General features: G+C 40.7%; 1 protein-coding gene and 1 long non-coding RNA gene across 7 annotated transcripts in view; one reads left to right on the top strand and one right to left on the bottom strand.

Moving 5' to 3' along the window:
- Positions 1 to 8,025, bottom strand: part of ZNF507 (zinc finger protein 507) — a 40,662-nt gene extending 32,637 nt beyond the window's left edge. For all 4 annotated transcript variants that reach the window (XM_044987717.1, XM_044987718.1, XM_044987719.1 and 1 more), the window contains exons 1-2: positions 7,833 to 8,025; positions 118 to 2,249 (exon numbers count right to left, since the gene is read on the bottom strand). In XM_044987717.1, the coding sequence (XP_044843652.1) occupies positions 118 to 2,244 (2,127 nt within the window). In that variant the 5' untranslated portion in view covers positions 2,245 to 2,249; positions 7,833 to 8,025. The remainder of the gene's footprint in view (positions 1 to 117; positions 2,250 to 7,832) is intronic.
- Positions 6,784 to 18,996, top strand: part of LOC123349561 — a 56,758-nt gene continuing 44,545 nt past the window's right edge. The window contains exons 1-3 of one of the 3 annotated variants that reach the window (XR_006573585.1): positions 6,784 to 6,893; positions 7,300 to 7,436; positions 15,870 to 15,897. This is a non-coding gene — a long non-coding RNA (uncharacterized LOC123349561). Of the gene's footprint in view, positions 6,894 to 7,299; positions 7,437 to 15,719; positions 15,898 to 18,996 lie in introns of all 3 variants that reach the window. The other 2 variants (XR_006573584.1, XR_006573586.1) reach the window with 2 other exon arrangements.

Below are 18,996 nucleotides of genomic sequence, written 5' to 3'. Positions count from 1 at the left end.
CCATACTTTGATAATTCCCGTGAGTAACTTAGTTTAGTTAAAAGAAAATAATAAAACAGTTAATTAGTAGCAAAGTTAAACTGCTATTCTAGAAAGATAAAAAGGAAATAACTTCACCTTATAATGAAAGGATTCTTCACATTGCTTACATTGATACATTCTGGTTTTGCAATGGTTGATCATGTGGCTTTCTAAATCTTTACTATTGTCAGCTATGTGCTCACAGATAGGACACTGATATGGTTGCCTTTGACGATGGACTCTCAAGTGTTGTTTTATGTAGCCCTTATTGCCACTGCTATAATGGCACAGGCGACAGCGGTATGGTCGATCTACATTGGGTATGTACTCTACCAGGTTACTTCCTGGCATGTTCATGTCATTCACAGGTTGGCATTGTGCGTTGTCCTGTAATTCTTTCAAAATGTCATCATCAGAAGCATTCTGATCTGTCCTCTCTCTCAATTTTTCAATTACTGTGAGCAGTGACATACTAATGCCCATTTTAATTGGTGCTTCTGATAGCTCTGGTTTGTCCTTCTGTAGCTCCATTATTGCACAGTCACTTTGGTTTAAACTAGTTAACCCCTCTGGAGGGTTTTTAAGTGACGATACTATTTTAGAATGGGCTGCACAAGTGCCATCCGTCTGTCTTTGTCCTGTATCTGCATCTAAAGAGTTTACTGCACTGAAGGCCCTAAAGCTGGATCTTGTTAGTTCTGCAGCTCTGATAGGCATTGTAACAAGAGCTTCTGCAGCTAACGAGTGCAGTCTCAGAGACTCCGAATTTGTTCTTCTTCGCACAGGAGGGGCATTTTCATCAGCTGCTATGCCTTTATTAGAGATTAAATCATTATCTTTCTTCTCAGTATTGCTCCATCCTATTATTACTTCTTCAATTTCATCTGAGTGATAAACTTCACCAGATCCTTCACACACAACCTGGGATTCCTCTGAGATTAATTTTTTCTCAGCTTCAATGTCAGTGTTCATTAGGAAAGGTTTCTGTAAAACAGTTTCTTCAGCACTTGGCAAGCGCTCTACTATTACATTAACATGACCTTTCTTATTTGGGCTACAGTTAATGATTTTCTGTGCTGATGAAAGTAGGCTATCAGTTATCAAATTATCTTGCTCTGTATCTGTATCCGATATGGTTTCCTCTAACAGTTCTCCAGTAGGGGAAAGGGCTGTTGATTGACTGAGGACCTCCTCCTCTTTTACATTTTCTACCACTGGTGGAGATTTACATGACAGTTGCTCAGAAGTACAAATCTGGAGTTGAAGAGAATGGTCACTATGGATGTCTAGTTCATTATTTTCTAGAGAGAGAACAATTGTATCCATACTATGAGGCGTATGAGTTACAGTTGCATCTGACAAGCTAGCAGGCTCATTTTCTTCTTCAAATATAGGATAGGAACAATCAACCTCACCTGCATGTTTCCATGCATGGGTTTTTAACATTCTTTGCTGACCACAAGTGTAGCTACAAATTAAGCACCGATACATGCCATACTGCTCATAAGTATACCATTTTCTCCTACCCATTTCAGCTATAGGAGTAGACTGAGTTATGCCTTTACAATCCAGATGTACTGCCTGATCAGTGCCTGCTTTGACACTTCCTCCCACTGGCCCTTGCAAAGATGAAGTTGAGAGATTTACACATTGTTGCACTTTTGACTGTTTTTTGCCATCATTCTCATGGTGAATTCTGATATGAACTTCAAGTTCTTCTTGATTTTTAGAAGCAAAGTGGCATTCTGAGCACATTAATATCACTTCATTCTGTTGACCATGTTGTTTTATATGTTCTTGTAGTATAGAAAGGGATGGCGATAGAAATTTACACAGGCTACACTGGTAGCATATAACCTTTCTTTTACTTTGTGGAAGACAATTGGTTACATAATCTGCTTGTAGCTCATCAGTCTTTTTAATGCCAATAACAGGCAGCTCCATTGTTTTAGCTGGGATCTCACAAATTTCTTGTGTTTCAAAAGATGGCGTAGAAGCATTAGGATGGGAACGTTTTTTCCCTATTAAAAGGCATCTCTGTGACTTCTCACTTTCTACTATCTTGCTTAATTTTTGGATAACATGGATTAGAGGATCAGTTTTACATTTCCTATGATCTTCATTGCTTTCCAGTGTTGAGCCAATGACTGTTTCAGAAATCAGTACAGCTTCCTGTTCCCCAATATTTGGCACCAATACTGCAATACTGCTTCCCTCTTCCATAATATCTGAAAAAGTTTTATGAAATGGAACATTAGCTTACTTAACAAGCACAAAGATAGAAATATGTAGTCACTTCTGATAAATATTTAACTTCCTAATTCTACTAAAATGGTAGCCTAAATTCATTAATATTCTAATAATAAAGTCTTCCAGTTTTAGACTATAGAAAATCAGAAATCTGGAAGACCTTATACACACAGTATTTTGGATACCATGTTACATTTTGACAGAGTATTTGTAGCACCTTTTCATGTTAGCCTACATCTGAATGCTTCAAACTACAAAGATCTGGAGTGGCAGAGTGAGCTAATGATTTTCACAGGTAAGTTGGCTTGTATTGTTGTGGATATTGTCTATTTCCCCACCATGATCACCACCATCTGAACACTAGAAACCCTACCTAAAGATACTGATTTTAAATTAATTCAGCACATTTAAATTAAAAAAGCAAGTTTCAATCTCGCATGAAGACCTACTCTTTAAATACTAAGTGCATCAAGTACAGTTTCTACTGATTAGACGAAGTCTTCTGAAATGAATGTAGGTTTGTAACAAAACACTTCAGAATATAACTAAAATTTCAGCATGAAATGGTTCTACTAAGCATTACCTGCATTAATCATTTAGGTATGGCTTTATTAATTAACATAGCACAAATGTAAAACAAGCATATTTCTCAGCACAAGACTAATTTTCTAAGATAGCAAGGCAATATTCTCTGAACTGTAAAGCTCTACTGGTAGTGAGCATTTCTGAACAATCACTTTCTGTGTTTTAAGAATTGTATACTTCTGGAAACTGAAGGCAATAACTGTTTCCCATTTTACTTCCTTTAAAAAACATTAACCATAAACCACAGACCATAATGTGGTGTGGTCAGAGGTTTAAAAAGTGGCCATATTTAAGTACAAACATGGTTTGAGATTATTGACTGGGGGAAAAAAAACCAGAATGGGAATTGAATCCAGCACCATGTTTATAATATTACACCTCATGTGGAGCTGATTCTTTTATTCTCATTATTTTCTCCTGTAATAAAAGTTCTTTAAGCCAAATTAAACCTTCAGTTACACCTGTGAAATTCCAGTATCTTCCAATTAATTACACTCAATACACATCTCTGATGTAAAAGGAGGAAAAGATGGGCTCTAATAGGAATAAAAAACAGCATAAGCTGAATTTTCTCACTAAAGACAGTAGGCATGATGCTAAGTAAACACAAGGAGCAGGTAATATGGTGCCATTTTTGCATAGCAACTTCTTAGAGCAGGACCACACTACAAGTCAGATGAAGTGTCTTTTAATAAAAGTATCCAATTGTCTGGGGCTTAGAACTTGTCAAACAAGTTACTCATGTAGAAATAGTATTTTTAGTCAATCGCAGAAATTGGATTGAGCTTTTTAGTTTAAGAACAGAACAAATAGCATACAGCACCACAACTTTGGACTCGTATTTAGAACTAGGGAAGATGCTTTTTGTTCATGAGGGACCATAAAAAGTGCATCCTGTGCTGAATTAATATGAGGCTGCAGAAACTTATTTGCAGAGGATACAGTTGTTAGAATTAAAAAGAAGCATTTTCAAATGATGTGTACTGAATTTTAAATATTCTATTTACAGATCTCAAATATGAACCAGAGAACTTTTTTTAATCATATAGCAGAACAATACAAAGGTGAAGATTTTATAATAAAGAATCAGCTTCTATCCCCATGTAGCGTGTAGGAAACATTGCTTATAAATAACTGAAAGAGACAAGTAGCTCAATAGTCTGTTCATGCCAGTTCTTCTGATGTAACTCCAGGTACACAAAAGTTCTGCTGTAGGTACACCTCAGGAAACTGAAAAAATACCACTCCGGCTCTTCACATATCCGGGGTGGATAGTTGACATTAAAGGGGTAGACAAGGGGTGATATGCAGATAAGAATCATTAAAGTCTAGTGCAGTAGCACTATGATGGTAAATTGAAAATATTAACTCAAGTAAGATTGGTTTGAAATTGAACCTTTTGCTGCAGTTCACTGTGATTCATTAAGAGGGAAATTAAGCCAACCTTAGCCTTGGCAACAGTAATGGTTAGTAAAATAAAATTACAAAAAGTTTTTATTTTTGTCCAACACATAGGAAAACTAGCTTCTTTTCACAAGCACTTCTCTGCTGTGCTGGGGCAAAAACACATTTTGTTATTTTTTTTTTAATACCATTATTGTAGCCAGTGCTACAGTTCACTTGCACATTCCCTTCCCTTACATTATAAGAATCTTTCTGAGAAAAAGTCATAGTTAGAGAATATGGTCTTTTTTGAAAAGCTAGACTACAGTTTTGTTCCAATATTTTCCCTCATATTCTGTAGTGGACATATGTATATTTCTTACCTTGCCATGTGTTTCTGAGCACATACTGATTTTTATTTGATATGTCAAAAAGGGAAATACATAGAGTACTCTGCACTGCGGTCAATGGTAGTTACACCTTACTGCCAATTTATGGTTATTAAGGTTTGTAGTAGTACTTCTCTATTTTAAAAGGTTTTACATATATTAATTTGAGGATTTATTTAACTCAGATGAAAAGTTTCCTCCATGCTAAATCTTGGATTCTACTATCACAACTCAATTTCCTCTTGCCCTCCCCTCAGTAAAGAAGATAAGTCCATTTGATTAAATAAATTAAAGTAAGTGTGAATTTCACAGCTTGGAGTTTTTTCAAATGATTTCAGTGGGACTACTTCCAGGATTAAAGTTAAGCATGGAGTAAATGTTTGCAGGACCAGAACCTTTGTAGGGTTTGGTTGGGTTTTTTTGTATTTTTTTTTGTAAGAAAGTTTTACAAATAAAATGTAACTTTTATTTGCATACAGTTATAATAGTAGATGAGCAGTTAAAGAAAAAAAATTAGAGAGAGCAGATTGTCCCAAATGAGAAACTATTATTATATTCAGGTACTTGCTATACAAATTTATCTCCCTGACAACAGCTACAAACTTTTTCCTTGAAGTATTTCAAATGTATAGGTCATAACACCAGTCCCCACAGAAATGCTGACCAGAGATACTTCCCCTTCAGTTTACTATTCAGTTTATATTGGTATCTGATTAGTTTATTTAAAATGCAATTATGGTTTTTCTATTGTAAAAATGCTGAAGTTGAGAGACTCAGAAGCGGATGTGGAGAAGAGTTTCTAATTTTCTGCAGATACACGAAGATACCGCCCTTTCAAAAATGAGACTATTTTTGTCTTTAAGACATTTTATTTAAATAGTAGCATTTTCTAAACCTTTAAGTTCTATAAAGATTTAAGTTCTTATTTACTAGAAGCATGTATGCTGAGTTCAAGCCATGTCAGATATTACAGATATTATTCAGGCCTAATCTGATGCTATCTAGTTTGCAAATTAATTCCAGATTAGGCCTGAATAAAGACTGGGAGTGGTTGGGTCATTACAAAACCTAAACTTAATTTCCTCAATACTAATTTCTCCGTGCAGTTACTCACACCTTCTTGTCAACTGTCTGTAATGAGCCACTCTCTTACCACTTCAAGAGTTATTTCTCCTCCCTTGGTATCCTGCTGTTAATTGATTTATCTCGTTAGACTGACTTAACACTCGGTAAAGCACCCCACATCCTTTCATGTATTTATACCTGCTCCTGTATCTTTTACTTCATACATCTGATGAAGTGGGTTCTAGCCCATGAAAGCTAATGTCCAAATACATTTGTTAGTCTCTAAGGTGCCACAAGGACTCCTTTTTTTATATATATTTACAAGCTGAGCCTAGAAAGAAAATGTTTTATTCTAGATTCTGTTTTGCAGTGGAGTAATATTGGAGACCCTTTTTTCCCTAAAAATTGCAAAAAAAGTTCAAACTTTAATTACTGCATCAGTAACACTTAGACAAAAGAGAAGGCCCCAATCTTGTAATCACATCTATTAGTGTGGACCCATACTCTACATGTAGCCTAGTTAAAGGCAAGGGTTTACCGATACTGCCTATTTGCAGGATTTGGACCTATGGGAAATTTCTCCAGACTGAAGTAGTGAAATGTACATGAGTAAAGTGCATATTTCAAAAGGCATGACTAAGTTAAGGGCATTTGAAATGAAAGTTAGGTCTAGGAAAGGCCAATTATTGCTTTACACAATAGTGTAAAGCAAAAGCCATCACAACTGCCTTTATAAATCCCATAAGTAGGAAAACTTTATCATCAGAGTTTCACTTTTACCAACTATTGATTTTATTACTAAATTTTCAGAAACCAAAGCTATTGACATAGCAAAATCCTTGAGACTGATATCAACCCAACAGTTGTGAAAAGTTACTATACATCCAGGTTTTCCTGGACATTGCCTCTTTTTTGAGATTCCATCCTCTCTGTCTGCCTGGATTTTTCAAATAACAGAAAATGTCCTGGATTTTTGCAGAGCAGATGCTGCATCTTAAAGAAAGCCCTGATTGGTCCACTTCCCAATGGGTCCCGCCCCTACACTGGCAGCTGATTGGTCCATTCCTCTACACCAACAGCTGCAGGCTCCAGCTCCCAGCCCCAGGCAGGGGGTCCCCCTGGGAGGGCTGTTGCTGTTTCCTAGGCTTGTACCAGCTGCCCATCCATCCTGACAGGGAGCAACACTATCCCCCACCTCCAGTGAGTACCCCTACCACAGGTACCCTCCCCAGCTCCCCCTACCCCCTTTTGGGGAATCTGAAATATGGTAACCCTGCGTGACAGGTTTCTCAAATCACTCCCTCTCCAAAGGGGAAGGGGGCTGAAGTCAAGCACCAGTTTGGTTTTCTTACTCCTGCATTTCAAAATCACTGACTGGAACTAAAATTAATCAGATTTGGTACATTCAGATTATTGCCTCAACTGCACTTTGGTTGCTCTCTCCTCCCCTGCAGAGGCTGCTGGAACAACCCGAGGCTTGTTTTCCCCCCAAACCCCTATCCTGGTGGAAGGACATGGTAACGTGGGGGAGGTAAATCTACTCCGCCAGGGACTCTTGCAAACCTTCCCATTTAGCTCATTATTTATCAACCTTCTTCTCCTACAGTTAGACCTCGTGCAACCACCTATCCAGCTTAGTCACCACCACCCCAGTCATCCATGCGGCAAACCCATCTCCGGGACAGGGAGAGAAGAGGCACAAGAAGCCGCCCAGGGCAGAAAACACCGTACAGGCTGCGTGAGGTGCGTGAACGCCAGGTTATGCTAAGGGGAAGGGGCAAGGAGGGCGCTGGGCGTTACGTAGGAAGCAAGGGCGTGAATTCAGACCCCGATACGGGGCGCGGGCAGCAGGCGGAGGCCGAGGGGGTGGTGATGACCCCAGTTACACCGCAGGGGCGCTTGGGGAAGAGGGTTTTCCCCGGGAGATGGGAGGAGGGGACGACCTGGGGGAGAGGCCTCGGGCTGAGGCAAGCGAGGTTTGTGGGAGACGGGGGGGCTGCGACGTGCCGCGGGAGGTGATAGCGGGGGAGCCCAAAGTCTGAGCCGGGGGGGGTCCCAGGATATACACATGGGCTCCGCTTCCTGGCGCTCTGCTGCCGCCGCCTCCTTCCCTCCCGCGCCCCGTTGCTCACACGCTACCTGCCGGGTCCTCCGCGGGACAGGCCGCTCCCCGCCACGTCGCCTCGCTTCTCTCGGACCGGCGTCGCTGAAGACTTTTTTTTTTTCTCCTTCGGAACACTGCTTCAAAATGGCGATGATGGAGACGGGATCACGTGACCGTTGAGCCGGATCAGGTGATCGAAGAGTGAAAGTTCCTGTCAACTCTCCCTCCTTCCTGTTACCATAGAGACGAGGGCTGGCCCCAGGGTGAAGGAAAACCCAACGGCCCTACTTACAGAAGGGTATAGGCAGCACCATAAGGTGTCACCTGGGAGCCCCATAAGCAAGGGGCAAGCTCAACCCCCCTGCACAGACATCAGCAGGCACGCTGGCCCCTCTCCCCCTGTACACTGACATTCAACAGCCACACTTGTCCCTTCAGCAGCCACGCTCGCCCCCACCCCCTGTACACTGACATTCAATATCCACACTCGTCCCTTCAGCAGCCATGCTCGCCCCTCTCCCCCTGTACACTGACATTCAACATCCACACTCGTCCCTTCAGCAGCCACGCTCGCCCCTCACCCCCGTACACTGACATTCAACATCCATACTCGCCCCTTCAGCAGCCATGCTCGCCCCTCTCCCCCTGTACACTGACATTCAACATTGACACTCGTCCCTTCAGCATCGACGCTCGCCCCTCTCCCCCGTACACTGACATTCAACATCCACACTCGTCCCTTCAGCAGCCACGCTCACCCCTCTCCCCCTGTACACTGACATTCAACATCCACACTTGCCCCGTCAGTATCCATGCTCACCCCTCACCCCCTGTACACTGACATTCAGCATCCATACTCGCCCCCACCCCTTCAGCATCCATGTCCATTTGCCTGCCCATTGCTGTTTCTTTTTCTATTGCTGTATTCTTTCTTGATTTTCCTCCTGGTCAATATTAGAATGAGGCATGGAGATTACATGTGCATCTCCCTACTGTCTTCCCTGAGTTTCTAGTTTAAAGCTCTTTTAATCAGTTGTACCAACCTCCATCCCAGAAGTCTATGTTCCTCCGTACTCAAGTGGAGTCCACCCCATGAGGACAGTCCTCTGTCCAGTGGTCAAACATCCCAAAGAACTCTTTGTAGCGCCACTGCCTGAGCCATCTGTTCATCATGCTCTTGTCTTGGCTTCATTCTCCTCTAGGGATAGGTAGAATCCCACTGAAGATCACCTGGGCCTCCATTTCTTTTAAGTGTCTTTCCCAGCCTGATGTAGTCTCCCTTTATGCGTACCAGCAAGAATCTAGCAGTATCGTTTCTTCCAATGTGAAGGACACTCAGTGGAGTCTTTCCTGCTCCAGTTAGGATCCTCTTAAGCCTCAGATCCACATCCCATACCTTAGCTCCCACCAGACAGCACCCCCTTCTGTTCTCCAGATGAGCTCTGGTGACAGGCTTCGGTCTTCTTAGTAGGGAGTCACCAATCTTGTAGACCTGTCTCTTTCTGGTGTTGGTGTGATTCTCCAGCCTTCCTGTTCATTCTGGCTGCAAGTCCTTATGTCTTTTGTTCTCCCTTGCAATCTTCTGCAAGTGATCCTCTATCCTCCTGGGGCTCTGAACTCTGGCTGTCTCCATTGACTCGTCCTCTCCTTGTAGAAAGAGCTGCTCTTCTCTTGCTCCTTGCCCTTCTACCTTCTGTTACTGCCTGCTGTGCCCCTTCTTCATTTTTCAACTCAACAGTCCTGTTCCTGAGCTCTATTTACTGCTGGGGGAATTCTGCACCAAAAATTTTAAAATTCTGCAAAATTCTACATATTTTATTTGTCAAAATAACAATATAATCACACCAGTTTCAATTATTTTTGGTCATTTATTTCAAAATACCTGTCAGCAAGTATGTCTGTAATAATACAGACAACAAAAAGGATTCAGGAAATGTTTTTTTGACAAATAGGTTCCTTACTAGACATATTAATACAGAGCTCTGAGTAATAATTCATTTAAACTACAGTACAGAACCATATTTCCCACATCCCTCAAAAGCAGTGCAAAGACTTGGGGAAGTCAGGGGTAATGGAGGAGCTGAGGGAGAGGGAAGTAAATTGCTGGGAAGAAGCCTGGTTGTGAACTCGGATGGTTGTTGAGTATGGGTGGGAAAAGTATGGAACAAGTGTTTTTGGGGGGTGGGAAGGGATTGTTAGGGATCTTTCCCCATGCAGACCCTGGCTGATCCCTAGTGTCTACTGTTCAGTCAGGCACATGTGTTCCTGCACTTCCATGGGTCCTAGCACCTTTGTCCATGTGTCCCTCCACCCCCACTCAGACACTTCATCCCCATGTGGCATTCATTAAGTTAGATGAGGGATAGCTCAGTGGTTTGTGCATTGGCCTGCTAAACTCAGGGTTGTGAGTTCAATCCTTGAGGGGGCCACTTAGGGATCTGGGGCAAAAATTGGTCCTGCTAGTGAAGGCAGGGGGCTGGACTCAATGACCTTTCAAGGTCCCTTCCAGTTCTAGGAGATTGGTATATCTCCTATTATTAGATGTTCAATTGCTACTAAACTTTTTGGTGAAAACTGAAACAAAAAGTCATTTAGCACTTCTACCATTTCCACATTGTCTGTTATTTTTCCCCCCACCCTACTCCCATTGATTAACTGGCCTATCCTGTCCCTGGTCTTCCTCTTGCTTCTAATGTATCTGTAGAATGTTTTCTCATTACCCTTTATGTCTCTAGCTAGTTTAATCTCATTTTGTGCCTTGGCCATTCTAATTTTGTCCCTACATACTTGTGTTATTTGTTTATATTCATCCTTTGTAATTTGACATAGTTTCCACTTTTTGTAGGGCTTTTTTTTGAGTTTCAAATCATTGGAGATCTCCTGGTTAAACCAGGGTGGTCTCTTGCCATACTTCCTATCTTTCCTATGCAATGGCATAGTTTGCTCTTGTGCCCTTAATAATGTCCCTTTGAAAAACTAGCAACTCTTCTTTGAACTTTTCTTCCCCTTAGACTTGCTTCCCATGGGATCTTACCTGCCAACTCCCTGAGTTTCCTAAAGTCTGCCTTCTTGAAATCCATTATCTTCATTGTGCTGTTTTCCCTCCTACCATTCCTTATGGCCATATGCTGCCACTTTGAATTCACTCAAAGGCCATGCTGCTCATTTTCATTCACTATTGGCTGCTGAGGTGGTGTAAAAGAGTCAAAGTAAGGACAGAATCTGGCCTATGATATCCATATCCATATTACTAGCTAATCAGCTCATAGCAGTTGTTTTATCTAACTGCTAGCCCACTGCCAAAAGAAGATTGCAGAATGGATGAAATAAAGTTGATTAAAAGTGAACTCGGATAAGAAAGAGGTATTTTTAGGTGGCATGTGAAACAGCTGAAGGAAGTTGCCTATACTTTCGCAGCTTGATCTATCAATAGGGTCTGGCCTAAGTAGTCTGATTGGGCTGGCATCTTGGGGTTCTGGTTATTGTGAGCTGAGGTTGGGATTGTGGGCATGCATACATCCTTCTAAATTCAAGCCTGGAAAATGCCATATTATGTTATGTTATTTATATAAAAAAAGAAATACCCTTATTTGAATTCATATTCAGTTCTTGCTACAGTTTCAAACAAAATATTGCAGAAATAGAGAAGTTCGAAAACAGGCAACATAAGTATTAGACACACAGAAACTTCTGTGTCAGGAGGGAATGAAGACTGGAACTGTTACACTTACAGAGGAGATATTAGGTGGAATATGATAGAGGTATACCAAATAATAAATGATATAAATATAGTGAATTGGGAGCTCCTATTTTCTTATAGTATAGGAACAATGAAACACTAAATGAAATTTAAATGGCACATGTTTAAAACTGATAAAAGGAAGAATTTTTTTTACACAATGCATAATTAACCTTTGGAACTCATGGGTGCAAGGTATCATTGAAGCCAACAGCTTAGTAGGATTTAAAAAATGGATTAAACGTCTATATGGATAATGAAAACATCCACAGCTACATTAGATGGGATTAAAAGATGTTTTGAAGGTGTGTATATATATCATGTTTCAAGCATTAAACCAACCACTAATTGACAGGGGTTAGGGAGACTCTTCCCTTATGAGCTGGTGAGTCTAACTTGCCACTCTGAGTATTATTTTTCAGTTTCCCTTGTGGCATTTGGTACTGGCACAACCTGTATCCTGGACTAGATACACTACTGGTCTGATCCAGCCCAGTGTTCCTTATATTTCTATTTTATATTCCTAAGTATTAGTTACATTTTTGTTAAGGCTCCTGGAGGCCTTTGGGCTTGGATATTGAGACATTAAAATTGAATTGAATTGAATTTACATTATTTAAATGGATTATTCAGATTTACACAGACATTTCTTAATATTCAGCTTTTCTAATCCCAAAGTAGTGATATTTCAGATGCAACAATGACATCTAGGGACTGATTTCTATTAATTTAATATTAGAGATGTATCTCCCATTTTTGGAAGACAAGCACTAATATGTTGACTAAATCAAAATTACAGTATTTACTAAAAAGCTGTAAATCTGATATGTGCTGAAAGTTATAACTTAGAATAACCATGGCATTTTACCTTTTTCTTTTCTGTTTTGTTTTCCCTTACTTCTGGCATTTAATGATGTTCTTATTTTTTAAATAGCAAAACAATGAATCTGTCTGGCTACTGTACATGGTTTTTTCCCCATGACATTAACAAATAGGCTCCCCCCCCCAATAAATTGTTTCCCCTTTTCTGTGACTTTTCTCGTGTTTGTTTTATCTGTTCTTAAAACACAATGGATCAGTTTTTCATACGACTTTCTTCTGGCTTCTAAAAGCACATCCAAAGTACCATTTGGTAGGTATAATTGTTGCATGTACAAATCTTGCATTTGTACTGGAGATGGGCCTGAATCAAAATCCCAGAGTCAAATGCAGATCCAAATTTAAACCTTGTGGTGCAGGACCTCCTCTGATTTTTGTACAAATGCATTTTTTGCACATTCAAACAATTATATGACAAAACATGCAGTCACTATATTAGAAGTGACTAGAAAATTTGTCCCAGTATTTGCATTCTTGCTTTTCTTCTCTTGTATCATATGTTATCTGACCACAAGTCGCATACTTTGGAATTGATATTTACATAAAATATAGTCTCTTTTTTCTTTCCCTTCAGTTTCTTTACTCACATTTATAACTGAGTCTCAAACTTCTGAGATGATCAGCTGTTCTGCTAGATTCCGTTCATTTGCCATTCAATAATAACATACAGTATTGTCTTTAAAGTGCTGACTTTTCAGTGAGACCAGAAAGAAGAGAGTCTGATAAGAAACACTTCTGAGTAAAAGTTAGGGAAGGGCTAATGCAAAAGTAAGAAAACTGTGGATTCTATTGGCCAGGGTGAAATCCTAGCTCCACTGAAGTCAACAGCAAAACTCCCGCTGACTTCAGTGCGGCAAAGATTTCACCCCAGTTTCTTAGGTATGAGCTAGCTTTTTTGCCACTTAGTTGTTCTAAATATAGGGACGGGCTCATTGCTACCTCAATCTTTGTCCTTAGTATTTTAGCATCTCACGGCTGGGCCCATGAACCGAGAGATCATGACTGAGTTTCCAGCCATGAGGAAGACAACTTGAGGAGTGTAATTTATTGTACTTCTAAGAAGAGAGAGAAAATCCAGCAGGACTGAGAAGAAAAGTTTAAGCCTTAAACTGTTGGGGACTCCAACCTTTAAAACTAGTGGTGTGTTTTCAGTTAATATGTCAGGCAATGGTTTGGAGACTGATTTTGAAAGAGACATTGTGACATGAAAAAGCTCTTGATGAGATTACAGTTGAAGCACTGAAAGTTGTAAACTGAATAGGAGTCAAGAAGAAGTTACTTCCTTAATTATTGTCTGACTGGAAACAGAAGGAGAGAAACCAGAGCAAGTGAACTGAGAACACTGTGGGATTTGTAGAAGGAAACAGCTTTCTGCCAAACTTCCTAGAACAGGGGTTCTCAACAAACTTTTTGGTGGCCTCAGAATGTGGCCACTAACTCTTGCTGAGGGCTGCTCTCTCACTTTTTCCTAAAATGCTGAATTAACTTTAGGAAAAACAAGTAAATCCGCACATATGTGCCCAAATCATTGTCATTTATTTATGTAGGATTTTTTTTGCAGACTCAGTAATAAAAATAATGTACAGTTGTCTCTATTCTTTACTGAACCTAAACAGAATAGAAACACAAATCAGGCACTTTGCACATTTTTGTCCTTTTTCTTGTTTCTTTTGCTTTTTTAGTTGCTTTTTTAAAGACTCGCTAGAGAGTAAGTCTGATGTGAAAAGTGATATTAACAAACATACAAATACCACTTTTCACAGCAGTCTTACTCAGTCCTGGGTACAAATTAAGCCCTGGATGGGGAGGTGGGTACAGAGGCAATGGGGGCCAGTGGCAATGAGGCATGGGGGGAGGCAGCAAGGGTTAGGGTGATGGGAGGGGGGGTGGGTGAGATTAGGGGCCAGAGCCTGCCACTGCGTAGCCAGGGAACAGCCTGCCGCCCCATGGCTGGAACCTGCCACCCACCACCCAAGGGCTGAACCCCAACCCAACCGAACCTGGGAAGGTGAGGAACTCACTGGCTGCCTGCTCTTCCAGCTTTTGTTTCTCCAGACTGGGGCAGGGCCTAACCACTACTGAAGCCTCCTGCTTCCTCCCCATCACAGCCCAGGCAGCTGTGGCTGCAAGAAAAGCCCCTGATGGCCGCATGCAGCTACGGTGGCTGCATTTGAGAAACTCTGGCCTAGAATGCAAGTCAAGCCACTGAGGCCTGGTATAGCTAGGAGGTAAACCCTAGCTGACCCCCCCCCCCCCCGCCCACCCACCCCCGCCAAAAAAAGTGAGATAAGTAACCTTTTTTTCTCCAGGAGATAAGTAACCTTTCTGCTTTTAAGTCCATATTGCTATAAGTATAAAAACAAAATGGTAGAAGAGTTCATGGTAGAAGATTATATATTTCTAGTTCTGCTGTGAGTAGAGCAAGAGAGCTTTTGAGATGATTTTAAATGGAACTGTTAATACCAATTGTGACTTTGAGTGCTGCTTCTTATCTCACAATTTGTTTAAAACCAAACCAGAATTTCCTGTGGGAAACAGAAAGTGGACTCAAAAGCATTAGGTGTCGACTCTATCCTGCATGTGATATCTGCTGAATGCAGGAGAAGGGGGTTACAGCTCCCTGATTCTGTGGGCTGGTCTGTGCCACTGCTGGTCCTAACCCCAGTCTCAGCTCCAGCCCCTGAGTGAGTTAGAGCAATCAAGAGATCTGAGGGTCAGTGGACTCTATCCTGCCCTGTCCACATTTCTGACATGGCCTCTTCAGGGGTGGAGGTTGGCATAAGAGCCAATTCTGCTGGCTCTATACCAAATGAAAGCTCCTCTCACTGGGGGAGTTCTCAGTTGACCAGTTACAGCTATAATTTGGAACACCTATGCGGCAAAAAAGCTAGCTCATACCTAAGGAACTGGGATGAAATCTTTGCACCACTGAAGTCAGCGCGAGTTTTGCCATTGACTTCAGTGGAGCTAGGATTTCACCCTGGCCAATAGAATCCACAGTTTCCTTACTTTTGCATTAGTTTAATTCAAAGCTGGCTATGTGTGTTTGTGTGCACGCATGCGTGTTGGGGGAACAGACCTGTCTTGCAGAAGAAAGAATCAAGAGGCATGACAGGGAAATCTTTACTGCTGACTTGGTCTTGGGGCATCTCCACAGAGAGCAGGAACAACATATTGTGGGACAATACATGACCTAGCATGGGCAGCATATAGGGACTCATGCATTATGAAGCATATTGGAGTATACAGCAATGATACAAAACTTCCGCTAAGGATGTTTTTTCTTTTTCTTTTCTTCATTCAGTGGAAATTCAGAAGTGTCCTGAGCGTTCTCAAGAGGAATTAGCTGTGTGTAGTGCAAATGTTATATCTGGTGCAGACTGATCCCAGTTGTTATGTTTGCCATTGACGCATGCCCTAATGACTGCCTTCAATGTGTGTTTTACACGTACAGGAGAATTCGTTTGGAATGATAAGCTGTGGTAAGTCTGGGATCACAGCCAAGTTCCTGAGTTATATATCTGAAATATTTCACATACAAAAGGGGATCCCCTAAAAAGGGTTAGAAGCCCTGGGTTTCTATATCTGTCTAGTATTCCTGTTACTAATTTGGTTGCTTACTATTTGTATAGTTTCACATAACTCTCTTCTTGTGGTAAATCAATTAACACAGACTAAAATATGTTAATTTCTGGTGCAAAGGAGAACTCTATTGCATTTTATGTCCTAAAATAATTCCTGAATCCTGATGGTTTGGATTTGCAGAACATTGAAATCTAGCACACGAAGCATGATTTAACATTACTTGTTGATATCTATAATAAGTATAGGCCAAAACAGTTTTCAGCCTGTGGACCCCTGAGGGTCTGCATACTATGCCTAAGGTTTCCAAAGGGGTCTGCACCTCCATTCAAAATGTTTTAGGGGTCCACAAATGAAAAAAGGTTGAAAACCACCAGAATACACAAGACTGAGGTAAGTTTCCTGCTCAGGATGACTATGATGGTAATCTAAAATAGTTCCTTGTAGTCAAGTAAAAATTATACATACTTCTGGGCCTCAATACATTAGATCACCTTATATTTAATGCACAAACTATCTGCGGCAAGAAATAAGATGCTGGTTGAGATGTGCTAATGTATCTTCCACAGCTGGGTCCATTTTCAAGATAACCAATGGGTACTGTCAAATATTTAGTCTTCAGAATATCATACATTGGGGCTAAAAGGTCAACTTCAACTTGCATATGTTGGTATTCTAGAACAGCTCAATAGGCACTTTGTTCTTTGTTGCAAATGGCTGAGGAAAGAAACTCCTGCCGTCAAAGATTCACTAGGTTAGGCATCCACTACGGTCAGAGCTGGGCATTAGCCATCAAAGATTTCCTTGTATACATAGTTAACTGTGACTCCTCTGTGTGGGGTCGAACAGTCCTAGATTCCATTTCACAAATGAAACTCTTCCATTGCTGAATACTGTGTTCCTATGAAGGTGCAGTTGATGTACTGTAGTCGACTGTTCTCATTGGGCCAAATCTTGAGGCACTTTTTCAGTTTTCCTCAGGTAAATTCCCATTGACTAGTGTAATGCTTGTGCATTGACTTCAGTGACAGTTTGCCTGAATAAGGACTCAGTTAAAGCTGAGTAAGTACTTCAGGATTTGGTTAATCAGCATTTTAATTACAATAAAGAGTCCTGTGGCACCTTTATAGACTAACAGATGTGTTGGAGCATAAGCTTTCGTGGGTGAATACCTGCTTCATCAGACGCATGTAATGGAAATTTCCAGAGGCAGGTATAAATATGCAGGTGAGAATCAGTCTGGAGATAACGAGGTTAGTTCAATCAGGGAGGATGAGGCTCTCTTCTAGCAGTTGAGGTGTGAACACCAAGGGAGGAGAAACTGCTTTTGTAGTTGGCTAGCCATTCACAGTCTTTGTTTAATCCTGAGCTGATGGTGTCAAATTTGCAAATGAACTGAAGCTCAGCAGTTTCTCTTTGAAGTCTGGTCCTGAAGTTTTTTTGCTGTAGGATGGCTACCTTAAAGTCTGCTATTGTGTAGCCAGGAAGGTTGAAGTGTTCTACAGGTTTTTGTATATTGCCATTCCTAATATCTGACTTGTGTCCATTTATCCTTTTACATAGGGACTGTCCAGTTTGGCTGATGTACATAGCAGAGGGGCATTGCTGGCACATGATGGTGTATATAATTACCAAAAGAACAGGAGTACTTGTGGCACCTTAGAGACTAACAAATGTATTTTGCGAATACAGACTAACATGGCTGCTACTCTGAAACCTATATAATTACAGTTAGCTCTAAATGGACATGGGGAAGCAGTGAGATGTATGCGGTAATATGAATGAAGTGAGAATGGAAGCTGAAAATAAAGGGATGGCTAAGAGAAAACAGGATTTAAAGTTATGAAGGCATTCTAGCATTCAATTTTTCCAGATGAACCAAATGTCTTTTCTAGTGATTGCAGTTAATGGGTCCACTTTTCAAACATATATATCAATAAATCTCCAATTACTTACCACGCTCGGTGATTGCCATGCCTGTGTCATTGAATTGAATGCAAGTTAGTTGACTAAACTGGATGGTTTCCTGATGGCCAGAGTCTATATTCCAGGAACGAAGACTTTTGACCACTTTAAGACAAGTTTAGTCTTTACTATCTGCTTGAAGACTTCTTGTAAATGTTTTTAAGCACTGAGTCAAAGTTTGTGAATCTTCTGTAATGCTAACAGGTGCAGTAATTAACCCTGACAAATCAGTATTATTTGTGTAGCCATTTACTTCTGCGCAAACTGAACCAGATACTCAGCTAATGCAAACAGCATAGCTCCACTGAATGTGTCACGAGTACAAAGGGGATGTACAATGCTAGCAAATCAGAATGGTAAACACCATCTTAGGCTCATATAGACATTGTTAGATTAACAGATGCAAAAATCAGAAGTGTTATATAAATAGATATGGATGTATGAGTTACTTGTAGGTAAGTGGATGTGAGATGAAAGGAGTGTAAGTAGTTCTTATTGATCCTAAACTGATGTAATGTACATGTTGAGAGGGATAGGAGATGTAAATTACAATAACCTGGAGTACCCCTAAACGTAAGCTTTCTTAGCCTGGTCTCTGAATTTGGACCTTTGTACGTGTGTGCGTGCGCACACACCACAAGTGTTTGGTGTGTGTTAGCAGTTTCTTGAGAATAACAACAGCTTCAAGAATTCTTCTTTTATAGTAAGTTTTCCATAGCTTGTGTTTCTGGGAAATTTTCTCCCAAGGCAAATATTTTTGCTATGTGAATTTGAGTTCGGGATTCATGTAGAGAATGTTATGTAGAGAATTTTATTCTCCTCTAAGATCTGCAGAGAAGAGCTCTGATAGTCTCTTTTTCCGATATGCCAAGACCTCCATTGGCACTAGTACTATAGGTAATATTTAGAGGATTTGAGGACTGTCGCTGAGCACTGTATAGTTGGGCTCATAAGGCAAGATTCTCTGTCCTGCTCCAGATGCTCCATTTCCTGCATAAAGAGAAAGAAATCTGGCCCTATCCCACCTGACTTGA

Source organism: Mauremys mutica, chromosome 14 (genome assembly GCF_020497125.1).
Source record: "Mauremys mutica isolate MM-2020 ecotype Southern chromosome 14, ASM2049712v1, whole genome shotgun sequence".
NCBI classification, from domain to species: Eukaryota; Metazoa; Chordata; order Testudines; family Geoemydidae; genus Mauremys; species Mauremys mutica.
The sequence above is the reverse complement of the archived record's forward strand: the minus strand, read 5'-3'. Positions and strand labels throughout refer to the sequence as shown.